Raw genomic sequence first — 14,384 nt, 5'->3', positions numbered from 1 at the left:
TAGGACATTGAAAGAAATCAGTAGAATTCTTCACTGGTTCACCATCACAGTTGTCACTCTAACATAGCCAGATACTATTAAAGTTTGATCTTGTTTCAGAGTAGCTAGCACTTTTGCCTTCCTTAAAAGAAAACAGAAGTCACTTGTTGGGAAAAAATAAAAACAAAAAGAAGCACAAAACAGATTAGAAAGCTAACCTTACCCACTAATTCCTAAAAAAAACCTTTTGAGTTTACAGAACTTACATCACCCTAACCTTGACTTGTGCCCTTAAATAGATACATTCTCTTCCTCCCTGTTTTCTTCCTTCTTCCAAGAAGTTTCTTTTAGGACATATGTCAACAGCACTTTTGCAAGCCAAACACAGAGGAAAACAATTTCTGCACTGTGAACCTAAGAAAGCAGAAGGTATTCTGGAAGGATAAATTCATTCCCTCTTGTTGATTCTGCTCCACTTGATATAAAATACCTAACTGTTTATTGGGCCAGAAAGAAAAAAGCCATAACAATTTTATATGTTTATATGCTCAGGGTTCTCACCTGGAAGGTAAAAGCTCAAGTCTTTGTGAGCAGAAAAGGGATTCGAACTCTGGCCTGGACTTTGAGCTAACTGGTGATCAGGTCTCCAGAATGCTCTGCAAGTTTAGGCCACCATTTTCTTTGCTTTGGTTAAACATGCCCAGAATGGAAATGTGTTATCTGTTCCATCATGAGGGAGAGTTTTCATTTTTCTCAAAACAAAACTATTTTTTTTACCTTTGCTGAGAAAAGAAATACAACAATTTTATTTCAAAATGTTCAACAATCCAGCCACAAAACCAAAAATTTTGAAGTATATAGCTTTTTTCAGAAGTGCCTTGGAATTGCTAACAGTTTTTAGTGGGACTTTCAGATATTGAGCTACTTTGCCTGGTCTAATCTGGTAATTTAGTCAGGTTTTGCACAGTCTTGGAAATATGACACATAGAGTGTTCTGCAAACTTAGAATCAGAGATTTGTTCATGTGTAATGTCATATTTGTTTTAATATTCAGTTTTGGTAAGCAGCATGTGTTAAGTGTGCATATATCATCTTAAAGTGAGTGCATGACTTGATCTGTTCAGTTACATTCTGTAGAATATTAAAATGCATATGCACAAAAGCGATGCTCCTTCAAAAGTAAGCAAAGTTGAATAATTTATCTGCCTTTAAGGAGCTAAACGGATCTTGGCTTGTAGTACCTCTGTGTCAGCAAACGGTGTCTTTCCCAATTCCAGACACATACTGTGCATGTGATTCCACCATTTGCGCTTTGAGAAACTAATCCTCACCCCTCTTTGCGTGCAGCAATAGAGAGTTGTACAGGCAGATTATTTGGTCAGATTCGATATGTAACTCTCCATAACACCAGAGCAAATTGCATTGAAGATGTTTTATTCTCACTCAGTATTTGTTGTTGTTGCCTAGGAATTAATACCACACAAGCTACGCTGACAGCAATAATTCCTTGCAGAGAGTACATTTATGATCAGTTATGTTCTCTCCAATTAAGATAGAAACATAAGACATTATTCAAAATGTAACACGTGCGCACAAACAAGGTACCTGTTTGGGTATTCCTTGATGATCTGATATATGCTAATCTGAATTGTTTCATTCCCAAATCGGCTGTTGCTTCGGTCTTTATAAATCCGGAATTCAGCTGCTGTCACTGCTTCTCCATGTGGGATTTGAGTAAGGTCAAATCGAAATTCCTTGTAGTGCCTCCGCTGATGAGAAAAGTCCTTGTCTCTTTCAACTGTTAGAAGAGTTGAATTTAAATTAGAGAGGTGGAATGAATACACATTTTCTATGATTAATGGAGCATTCCCCGTGCTTAGAAATAAACAAACAGAACAATACAAAACTGTGCAAATCATAAAACCACAAGTCCAGACATACTTCCAGTTAAAGGAAATTCCACAAGCCAAGTGTCTTTGGTTCAAAAGGAAAAACCCTCAGTGGCTTTTATAAAAATTCCAGAAGTCAGAGTGGAAAGAATATCCAAAAAAAGCTGAAAGAGGGCATGTTGTTAAAGTAGCTAGAAATATGGGCAAACCAAAATCTGTGAAAGGATTTAGGACTTGAGTTTAGTCATAAGTGCAGCAGCAATAATGTGAGAGACACAGATGACTCTGGAAAACATTGTTGCAGGTAATAACTGGACAGATGGGAGGAAGGCTGATCACTTCCACTTAACGTAATAAATTCTGAAGTGGTGCTAAAGTGCAGTACAACTACCACACATTTATGAAGTGGTTACATCATATAAATTAACACATTGTGATCGAATGGCATAAGGGTCCTCCTGCCAGCAGTGAGAAGAAGGGAACGGTGAAGGAGGGCTGAGTGGTGCTGGCAGCCAGGCTGCGGGTGAAGTAGCACTCCTCAGTCCTCCCAGAAATGCAGTGGGGCTGCAGTGGCAGCTTCCAGTGTTTCTGATACTGCCACAGTTTCCAAAAGAAAAGCCAGTGCCCTCTTTGCTTACTCAGGGTTGCAGAGAATTTTAAAGAGGAGGAGAGAGACTTGTAGTTGATTTGAATTTACAGCTGATTTGGGGATAATTCAGCTATCAGCTGCAGTTCTGATCCAGAATTAGGAATGACTTTCTTAACAGAATAAGTGTTTTAATGTGGCAAGAAAACCTACAGGCCACGATAATGACTGATGATCAGCTTATGGAATTAATATTTCAGATTTTACAGACATGGAAAGGAAAATGATCTGTAGTTTTCATTCCCACAGAGTACAACGTATTTTTGACCTCTGAACAAGGTAGTGCTCTACGCCTTGCAGCATTTCAGAAGCTCTTCCATCTTCCTTATGATACAGGTGTTTTGGTTCATTGAGGATGGACAAAGCCTAAAACATTCATACCTGGGATTCAGTTTAGATGACCAGCTAAACACTCATGACTGTACCCAGCTCCACTAAACAATCCCCCCACTAAACTCCCCTCATTTACTCAGCTTTAGTATTGATATTCCTCAGATCTAGGAGAGGAACAGTGTTATTCTGAAAAAGCACACATCTAGATTACAAAATATTACATACAGCAATTCTGTAAATAATAAAATATTATTACAATATATATATATATATTTATACTTATATGCACATGCATATATGTACATCCACACATATTTTAAATAGATATAAAATAATATGTTTTGTATACGTGTGTGTGTGTGTGTGTGTGTGTGTGTTTGTATTATTATAATATGTGTGTAGGATTACAAAAGAGGAATATATTAGAAGAAACAACGATGTTTTGGGAGGGCCATAAAAGGATATAGTTATGGACACATGTAAATGAGAGCTATTGATGCAGAAGTATTTTACATTATTTTCAGAGATGTATTTAAGCCACCAGTGGCCTTATATTTAGTCCTCCAGAGTAAGCTTCCTTTTCATGATTTCAAAAATACAAAACATTGTTGTTTTCATTAGTGTAATTCTTTAAAATGTACAAATCTGTGTTGCCGTAAGAACCGCAGAAAATAAAATATATAGGCTATAAGAACACTTTGTCTTTACTTCAGTGAAAATGAAGTTTCTCTTGGCTGACAAAAGGAAAATTGTCTGTTAACTGTGAGGTTTACTTGCCTCAAATGCATATTTAGCTTACATGGGTTTGCCATCTAACACTATGTAGAAAAAGTAAAGCAGAAAAGATGCAGAAGCATGTAAACTGCCTGTTCTGTATCTGAAGACGAATGGGCTGCTACCGAAGAGAAACAGGATACCGTCTATTTAGCAGCTCCATTGCTAGGTTTTAAATTGGGAAGTATATACAGAAATCAAACTGGAGGTTTGGGGTTCATTTGCTTTTTTTTAAGTACATGTAAAGCCTTTCATTTCTGAGAGAACCTGGCAAGGATTAGCATATGCAAATGCAGTGATGTGGTGAGGATCTTTCTAGAATAAAGATCTAATTGCAAGTTTCTAATATTATAACAGAATTTCTAAACTATAGTGGAACAGATACAACAATAATCTTCAAACGTAAAATATATTAAAAATAGAATTAAAGTAGCAATCATTTCTGATACTCTTTGGTTAATATTTATTCAACAACTACTTACCATCATTTATGAGTGATTAAGCACTACACACTATGAGTAAGCATTAGAGAATTAGACTCTAAATGAAGATTTTAAATGTCAGTGTTCCTATGTTGTTTTGTTTTTATTTGGGTTTGAGGTTTTCTTTAGCCTAGTTTCTTACAAGTACATTCAAATTAATAACACTAGTTTGGAAACAGTAATTCTCTCCATATATGTTACAGTTTGGACACAAAAATCTACAATACACTCTGATAACGTTGATAGTTTTCTCTCAGGACCACTCATGACTGCTGAAGAATACTGATAGCAATTTCCCCTGGAGTGCAAAATTAATTAATATGGCTAATACAGATATTACTTATCTATGTTCCCGTGTATACCTAAGGAAAAGACAGCACTGCCATCTGAAAAGGATGCAGTCAGCCACTATTTCAAAATTTCCTTAGGCCTAGACTTGCTAGGACAGAATTTACAGGTAAGTTATGATTTCAGAGTAATAACAGATTATACAAATGAAAGGTTGAATAAAACAGCCAATCCAAACTGTGAAAAACCTTGAGTCCAAGGAAGTCCCACTGTCCACAATGAAGCCAGAAAGTCAAACTGTAAATTTCTGTAGGCCAATGTACAAACCATAAAAAACAAATTTGGACAGGTTAAAGTTTTGCATTATATAGTAGACTGAAAAAAAAGCAGTCGTTATGATGTTGTAATATTGTCTAATGACTAGAATGAGAGGTTTAAGTCGTAAAAGCAAAGAGAAACATTATTTAATGAAATTAAGTATTTTAATACTGAGGATAATACACAAGTCTAGATCACTTCTACATTAGCCAGGGACGAATAATTGCCTTGTCAGGGGAGACCGAGTGTTTAGTCAGGATATCTCTCAGGTCCTTTGTTCTGCTGAAATGGCACAAATTGCTGTGGGGTACTATGTCTCAAATATCTTTATTTCCCATGCAAGAGCTTTTCAGCAGTGACAACCTGTAAAATACAGATTAAGACTTTTAATTCCATTAATTTTTAATTTAATATATTTTTTATTTAATTTTTCCATATTGTTCTCATGTCATCCCAACATTACTGATTTCATCTGCCAAAATGCATCTATTTCTGGGTTTGATCACAGCATCTATAAATGCATATTGCATTAATAAATGCATGACTAGAAAATGAGGAAGTACTTTTTAAGCCATTGGAGGAATATAGTTTTTCTAATTAAAAAATAGCTAGAATATCAGGGCCAATAGAATATCAGTGCTGATTACATGAAAGTTCATTTGCTCTCACTGACCAGGATTCTTAGCATCAACTCAAAAATACCACCTGAAGCTCGTATATTCAGCACTATGGTTACATCAGTCAAATCACAGCTTAGGGCAACATCACAAATACTGCTTGTGTAAGATAACAAAGAATAATTTTTACACCCATGTGGCTCACTGATGAAATATTCATACATTTACACAAAGCATATTTATAAGAAGAGAGAAGACAAATTTATACCATAGAGATACTTTAGAAAAACGGTCATCACTGATATCGAAAGAAAATATTTGTATAAATGAATCTGAGAACTGCACAAATTTTTGTTAACAAAAAGTATGGTCTTCTGGAAAAAATAAAAAGCACCTATATGGATGGGCAGTGTAATAAGCAATCAACATATTACGGATTCAGCTATAAGTGTCTAACTGTTGATAGAGCTTAAAAATTATAATGTAAGAAGTGTCAGCAACAACTTTATGCCATAGTGCACAAGTGACTATTGTACATGCTCTTTCATTAGTGACTAGTTTCCCACTGCCATGTGTTTGGCCTTTCCCAAAGATGTTGGTATGTTGTGACCTGGGTGGAAAGTGAAAGCTGCTTTGTCAAACTAGGGATCAAATCAAAGCTATGTTGTAACAGGTTGATTTTGCAGTGTGAGATCCCGACTGGACGCACACATAGTGAAGCCTCACTAACCAACTTAATGTCACTATTTAACTACTAAATATACACGCCAAGGCAAAACCAAGGGTCTTACAGGCCATGTGACTGTCAGGGGCCATTTACACTAATCTCACTGAATTTCACTGTTTGACTCTGAATTCTTTGCATAAGCACTAAGTAAACCAGGCAGTTTTAATCACTTCAAGGTGATAAAGGTTGCAGTAAGCTGATACACTACAAATGACACTCGTTTACATCTTGAATATAATGAAATGATAGTTTATCTACAGTGAACACTTGTAGTTATCTGACAAAAACAGGTCAAAGGTTCCAGGCGTTTTCTCCTGAAATTACTCAGTGCTGCCTCTAATGACTGATAATTGAAAGCAGAGGCTGGAAATATCAAATGTGGTAGGTGACAGATAAGCAACAGATTAATGCAAGTACTCTGTTACAGGACACTAAAAGGTCAGAGGCTCTAGGAATTAGCAATTGTGCTACTGTGAAAAGACAGACATCAAATAGCTATTTACTTCATTCTTGCTCTTCTCTCCAAAATTCAAATTCTAGAAACTTATTCTCTCTTCCACGAGTAGACTATTTAAAGGGGTAACACACTTAGCAAAATATGGCAATAGGGTGTGTAGGCAGCACAAAAGACGTGATCCTAGAGCTGAGTGAAAGCTTAAAAAAACTTTGCTAGATGTAAATATCTTAATGAAATGCCTCTGAGAGAAGTTAAGAAGCACATTAGGCTGAACATCATTCACACTCTGCGGAGCAAATACTTAAGGAGAGTATATAACAGATTTAAAAAGGTATTTTTTTCTGCCAATGGCCTTTGAGTAGGGACTACAGTCCTTCTAAAAGAGGTTTTAAGTAAGTAAGTTGAAAGGACTTTTTTAAGTACAACTATTGTAAAAATTATTTTACGGAAGTGATTATTACAAAAAAGTATCAAAGAATGTAAATACTGGTCTAAGAGCTTTACTAGTATAAGATTTAATCTGTTCTATGGAATTGAAAGAACCCTGATCTGGACTCTGAAAATCTACTTCAAGTTAGACATTGAGATTCATGAAAATAGTCACCTGTCCTCAGAAGAATGTTTCAGACACCAGAGTTATCTGCCTGATACGGTCAATAGAGAGACTCTTCCGTTTGCTGAGGGTCAACTGTCTCCAGCCAGCCAGGAAGAAGAACAGACGAGTATATCTGCATTTCCTCTTTAGTCAGCTGAAGTCCCAGGGACCAGAAATGGGACATAGCCCTTTCTCAGCCAATGGGCATTTCAATCTGTATCAGCTACTTTCTATGACTATATCCTAAGTGCCAGGATATTGAGTAGCCTGGTAGAGGGACATCCTGGGCCACTTCACAGAAGAAATGGGGTCAAAATGAGAATAAAATAAGTTTCTGTTCCCACATCTGACTTTTTATTCATCTGATATTAGGCATCTATTGAATAATCATTATTCAGCTGAGTGTCCTACACTACAAAGCTTCAGAGTCATATGTCATATGCCAACTTGTTCATTCTCCTTCCGGTACAAAGTCTTCTGCACATCTTTCTGCACTGAGACCCATTTTCAGCAGCAGAACGGGGGAGGGCTGGTGCCCCCGCTCATATTCTGTAGCCAGTTGTAAGAGAAAGTGGGTGATATAGACTTCATATCCCTCTCCTTTCCCTCCCCACCTCCCTCCCCAGCCTGAGAAGGGAACTAAAACCACATCCCCCCTTTCCTCAGTAAGGAATTAGGCCATGAAAGGGGTTCATGGAGATGGCATCATTACCACCTGGTTTCTGCAGGAAAATACGTTGTGTATTCTGTGATGTCTTAGGCATGTTCAGAATTTACCTCCTGAACTAAGGTCTTTTGGGACTGATCAAAGTGGATCAGTACATATTCAAGGCTCAAGTTCAGGCATATTAGGAGCCCTTAGGTCAAAAAGGTTGGCACTGGTTGAAATTGGGGGCCCCACAATTATCTGTCTTCCCAAATTACGTCCCACTCAGAACATCTGAAACATCAAACTCATTGTCAGAATCTTACTCCAAATTCTGACCCCCTCCAACTGAGGCAAAACCATTTCCATAATCAATGAGAGCTTGATTAAGGAGGAGGAGTCTCTAGAAACTTTACCTTTTTCATTGCAACACTTCTGTTTCTTAAAAACTGCAGTATTGCAGTACTGTATATTTAAGTTATTCTGTATATATTAATATTAGAATGGTTGTATTAAAAATAATTATAGATTTACAAATGTGGTTCTGAAAGAGCGATGTAAATAGCTTTTACATAATTTTTTTTTTATTAAAACACAAATCAGAAAACTTGGTAGCTCACATTTTGAAGCAAGTCACTGCTGTAAGTTCAGAGTTATTTCACTAAAGTATTTATTTTCAGTCAGTTACTGACATCAATGAGCAATATTTGGCTATTTTGTTCAACTAAGTTAGGCACAGCTTTAAAATTGTCTGATGAAATACTATGCAGTTACTGGCAGTTTCAATACATGAAAAATCATCTCTTGTTTATTGAATACAGACTTAGTAGAATATCCCCTCCATAGTTACACAGAATTACTGAAATGTATGTATTGCAAAGTTATTCAAGGCAAGACAAAATCAAAGAAAAAATTTCAGTGAGTGCAACAGGTTCTAGAGCAAGAGTAAAAAGAAAAACCACAATTAAAAAGAATAATAATACATCATCTGGACTTTTTTCAAACACACATTAGTTTTCATTCTTTACCTTCCATAGAAGGAAGGTACTTCAATATCCCATACTTTATAACAAAATTAAGTTAGAATATTCAAGGATCTTACCCAAGCAATTTATTATTACATTGTTACAAAGCTCAATTAGTAGTTAAAAGTGTTCAGCAGTCACCCTTAGCAGGAACAGTATGACTGTGCCTACCAACAGCTTTTATAAGCACGGACCTGAGGAAATGCTCAGACCAGAGAGGCTTGACTGAGCACTGTTCTCAGGCATAATCTGCCAGATGTTCCGCCCATAATGAGACTACTTATCATGCCTTCCTGTTACCTTACACTGTCTAAAATATCATGGGACAAAATGTATGTTTTAATGAAATTGCTGGTCGCATGATTCATATGTGAATGGTTTTACTGAAATGTTCATTGGTAAACTTGTTATTCATTCAATCTACTCCTCTCTGTGTCTTCCAAGTCAAATGCAATTGCCTGACATGTCAAAACAAGTGCTACACTGCAGCTGCTCCAATAATTAAATGCTGGAAAGCTTCAGTTGGTGATACTGAAGGAACGGAAAAGCAGCACCCTGCCTTTCCTATGTTAGTTTGATCCTGGCCAATGTAACAGTAGGAATAAGTAACCAGAATAAAGAGCCTGGCTGATTCCTGCTGTAGCAGGGTTTTGGAAGTGAACAGAACTATGAGATTGTAGGTCTGAGTGTTATCACAGTCCTAATATCAAAGGTAGTTGATAGTCTTTTCTCAAAGTCTAATTTTTTTTCTAGCTTCTACTGTATAATGAGCTTCGGCCTCTTGAATGCAAAACTTTCACTTCAGATGTTCAGCTGTAGCACAAAGCACAACAAAAGATATACTTCATATACGGCATTTTTGAATCCTGCTTATAGTAGCAGGAAGAATCTCAGTTGAATCCACTTCCTTAAATTAAAACAGTTTAAAATTCAGCTAGTCACTGCTTCTAGGAGTAACAAAGGAACTTCACACTTATTTTGTACTGTGAGTAGGTCATAATATGTGCCATAGGAGGGAAGTATCATAACCAATGATCTGGGAGCAGGTGATGAAGAAGAGATTGTTTGGAGTTTGTTATTTTGAAAGTAATAAGTCAGGACTCTGTGATTTCTTCATGGTTTTAAGTTACACTGTGTTGCAGAGGCACAATCACAAATACCTTTGTTAAAAATGCCTATCCACTAGATTTTTGGTCATATTCAGTTTCATCAGTGAAAAATATATCTTTACTTGAATAAATAGACTAGATTAGAATAAAGATCACTGTACTAGGTAGTTCTGGGCTAATGAATAGATAAATTAACTAATCCTTACACCTCACGACTGAAGCTATTAATTTGCATTTTCACTGATGTCTCCTTCACTGGGACTTTGACATACCCAGTACATTTTGACACTATCTGTTAATAGTCTTCCATTTTTTCTGATATTTCATTTTGTTTTTCTCTAATCACAAATTGTCACAAAGAAAACTAACAATTATTCCCAGGTTTCTGACTGCATGTGAAAGTCAGGATATCAGATCAACACAACCTCAAGGTTAACAAATGACAGAAAAAAAAACCCTCTTGGGTTCAGCTGCAACTGAATAGGAACAAAAGTTATACCTCTGGAATCCAATGGTCAGAAAATAGGTGTAAGTTATAACTGTTTTGACACTGTAAAAGTATACAGATGGAACATAACTTCTGAGAAGGGTGAAAGGGTATATATCATCATAGGGCAAATGACAGGGGAGTAAAAGCTAAACATTAAAGCACATTCTATCTTCCCACATCTTCTTAGCTCCTTCTTATGTTAACCCTCTACTCACTTCCACCAAATGGTGGCAAGTTACTCTACCATTTACCATTTACACACGTTGTCTAATAATCTCCATCCATTTCCCACAGTAAAATTTGTCTGAAAAGCTTCCATAGAAGGTTTTTTTACCACATATCTAACTGGATATGGCTGGGTATGCACTGTTTTCTGTTTAACTTGTACTCGTATTGGAGTATTTTAGTGTTACCCATACTACACTCACTTCAGATTTATAAGCGTATAACACATTACAATAAACTGTATTTGATTGAAGTATGAAAGCTGTTCCAGAATATATACAACAACATATCTTTCAGAGACCTGAGACTAAGTAGGCAATTATTAGTACCCTGCTGCATTTTCTTTTCCAAATGTTTAACACTGACCAAACATTCAATTAAATCAGTCCAGCTGTAACAACGATGGGGAAGAAAACCCTCAAGAACATCTCATTCAGAGAACAGAAAAATTCTTACGATATACAATAATTTAAAATTTGTTTTTATACACTACATTTTATATAGGATATTATATAAACACATTTACAAAAATACTGATCTAAGGCCACATTCTTTGCTGATATGGCAGTATGGTTCCACTTAATTAAGAGTTCCTCAAATGTATACTTTGTGAGCACAAGTGTATACTGGGCTAATCGTTATATTAACCAAATCATCACCTTAAAGATTAAAAATACAAAGATACTTATATTTTTAGCCCTTATTTTGAAGGCGTGCACTATGCATACTTGCTGTTGGCCAACAACATACCACCTGCCTGGGTGACCCTAAGCAGTGGGGAAGGGGAGCAGAGTTGGGGGCAGAGGCAGGGCAGTGGCAGGAGCAGCGGGGCCCTCCCAGACCTCGTGCCTGGGTGCAAACGGGAGCAGAAGGAAGCAGGGCCAGGGCAGTGGGCAGTCGTGGTGAGGAGGGGCACTTTCAGGAGGCAGGTTTTAACAGCCAATCTGGGAGCTGGCTGTGATTTTAACAGCTTGTTATATTGATTCAAGCAGAATCGTCTCTTCTGCAGCTCTGGTACTCTGGATTCTGATCAGGATTTATTCACCACAAGGAGAGAATATTTCACCCATATATAATACCATACTGAATGAGTCTCCTCACCAGGAAGCAACAAACACATGGATTTTTTTTTTTCCTGAAAGGAACTTAAATTAAATCTTACCCAGGTTAACGAATGCTTCAACCCTCTTTCAGTGCAGAAACTTACTAACTGATAGTGAATTAAAAGTCTTCTGTGTTGGCCACCCAGCATTATCCATGCGCTACCAGAGGAAAAAAAAACAGTCTTCTCAAAAAAATATTTGTGCCATGGAAGACCTCAGATTAGCTCTAAGTAACACAAAAATGGGTGGTGATCCCTCACAATAGGCAAATTCCTGTTACTTTGGACAGATTGGGGGAGAGAGGCACAGGAGTGTCAAAATAACATAAAGAGGATGAAAATAATATCCAAAGTAGAAAGAAGAAACATAATACTTGCCACAGAAACGTACATCCAGCAATTGTCCTAAGATCATCACCCCACTTCAAAAAAAAGAGTAGCAAAGGTTGATGGAAATGACTACGGCAAGAGCCCCCTTCTCTGTGATGCTCGCACCAGTCCTGTGTTTGCACTGTTGTTCTACCGAGAACTGCATTTCTCATGGGCACATAGATACAATGTTTCATAGGAATATCACTTTAGTTCCTGGCCAGATTACTTACACACAGAATATCCATGCTTCTTGTAGACGCATCTATCGATATAACAGATTTCTGAAACAGCAAAGATGACTTCCTGAAGCTCCACTACTAATAACTGAGCTAAAGTGTCTCAGACAAAATTTGAGTGTCTTTTTCAGCAGAGGGTAAAGACAAGCAGGGAGTGGGACTGTGGCCACTAACACTGTACTTTTAATTCACATGCAATTTCTTAAGTACAGCACTATTAAGAATATTTGGCAATTATTTTACAGTGTGTGATCAGCCTTTGCAGCTGTTTACACTAAACCTTTGTCTCTACTAGGGCTAGAAGTGACTGCTGCCCTGTTCTTAGGTGACAGGCCTGGTTTTCTTTACAAAGCAACTCAGAACTATCTGTTGCCCATTCCCAAAATAGAAAGTGTCACAGTCTCTTTTTTGGGGGGCTTTCTTTCACTCCCATTTTGACCAGAGCATGCTCCAGGGCACACTTCAGGCAAGCCTAAAGGCAAACTGGAGCAGCAAGGTTTAATGGAGGCCACAGCACATCTCACTGGCCCAAAGTGATGTGACATTAATAAAATGTTAATAAAAGAAGCTTCCATCTTGTATTGCAGCAGGTGGCAGTCTTAACGCAAGATGAACAGGCCTGGACTTTTTTTCATAATTTATTCTATGTCTATGGAGCCAAGTTTTCAGTTCATGCATGTGCCTGTTTCATTCATTTGAATCCCCTGATGGACCCCTTGTAGCTTAGGTCTCCCCTGTACACACCACCTCCAAGCACATCCTAGTGAGCATAGCCTTTGTATTCACCCATTTTGAATGCTTGCATGCCATAGTGGACCACAACTGCAGGGAAACCAAAATGGTGAAAATATATTGTTAATCTTAGTGACATCAGTCCCTACATTCTGACACAGTGAATTGCAACATGAATTCGATATCCTTTGTATTCATTCCATAGCATAAACTGTATCTGAATTTTTCATTTATATATATATATATATATAAAATCTATCATCTCTTCTACATGTGATCTCATTATGATATCCAGCCCACTAAACATGATTATTAATTCCATATTTTAAGAAGAAATAAAGAAATATATATATATATATATATATATTACTCTCTGAAGAGTCAGGTGGTTAAATCTCAAGAGCTAAGAAATGACATTCAGAAAGGAGAATACCAAGGAGTCAAAGAAAGAACATTATTCTGAAATGACACCTAATATCAAACTGCTTTGATAAACATTACTATGTTGTTTCACAATCCACATACTTCTTAAAACTCTGAAAAATAAAACAGCCCTCCTTGAAAGTCATCATATTTAATTGTGTGGTTTCTGTTATACTTAGATTGGTAAAAACTGCAGAAGATTCAAACATGATCTTCTGATCACCTTACTATGATAATCAGCAAATTCTGTATTTTATTTTTAATCATACATGCTTATAACCTAAATCAACATGTAAAAAGATATAACTATGTAAATGCAATTGTATATAGCTAAACTGTAGGTTTAGCCTTTGCTGCCTCAAAGACTTAGTACAGATTTCAAGCTTCTGCAATAATGCTGTTCACTTCACAGTGACATTCATGGGCAGTACTGTATCAGACTAGAGTCTTACAGCACAGCGCCAAGTACCTTGTCTTTTCTATCTAGAATATGACTAATGCTGGATGATAGACCTTTTACAGTAATGTCATAGTTATGGGTGTTTTACTATCACAAACCTACTTAATTCTCCATGGCACTTCATTCTCCAATAAGTCTCATTATCTGTGTTCTGATAAAATAAAATTGAAGATGTTTTCTTCCATCCTGCGATTCTAGCCTTGAGACTAGATCGTCACCTGGTATTCATCAGCACTGCTCTGTTGACATCAGTGGAGCTGCCTTATTTACATAAGGCAAGGAAATTATATATATATATATATTTTTTATACAAAATAAAAAGGGATATGATGCTGTATAACCACCTCCCTTTTAATTGATTGCTTCTATTCCTTTTTTTTTTCTTTCATTTTAGGAAAACAAGTTTAATCAAACTTATTTGCAAACATTGCCGAGTGAGCTGTCGAACAACAACAACAG

General features: G+C 36.8%; 1 protein-coding gene across 2 annotated transcripts in view; it reads right to left on the bottom strand.

Moving 5' to 3' along the window:
* Positions 1 to 14,384, bottom strand: part of BMP5 (bone morphogenetic protein 5) — a 58,959-nt gene that overhangs the window by 33,134 nt on the left and 11,441 nt on the right. For both annotated transcript variants that reach the window (XM_013953271.2, XM_013953270.2), the window contains exon 2: positions 1,585 to 1,777. In XM_013953271.2, coding sequence (XP_013808725.1) covers positions 1,585 to 1,777 — 193 coding nt within the window. The remainder of the gene's footprint in view (positions 1 to 1,584; positions 1,778 to 14,384) is intronic.

The sequence above is a fragment of the Apteryx mantelli genome, chromosome 3, assembly GCF_036417845.1.
Source record: "Apteryx mantelli isolate bAptMan1 chromosome 3, bAptMan1.hap1, whole genome shotgun sequence".
NCBI classification, from domain to species: Eukaryota; Metazoa; Chordata; class Aves; order Apterygiformes; family Apterygidae; genus Apteryx; species Apteryx mantelli.
The sequence above is the reverse complement of the archived record's forward strand: the minus strand, read 5'-3'. Positions and strand labels throughout refer to the sequence as shown.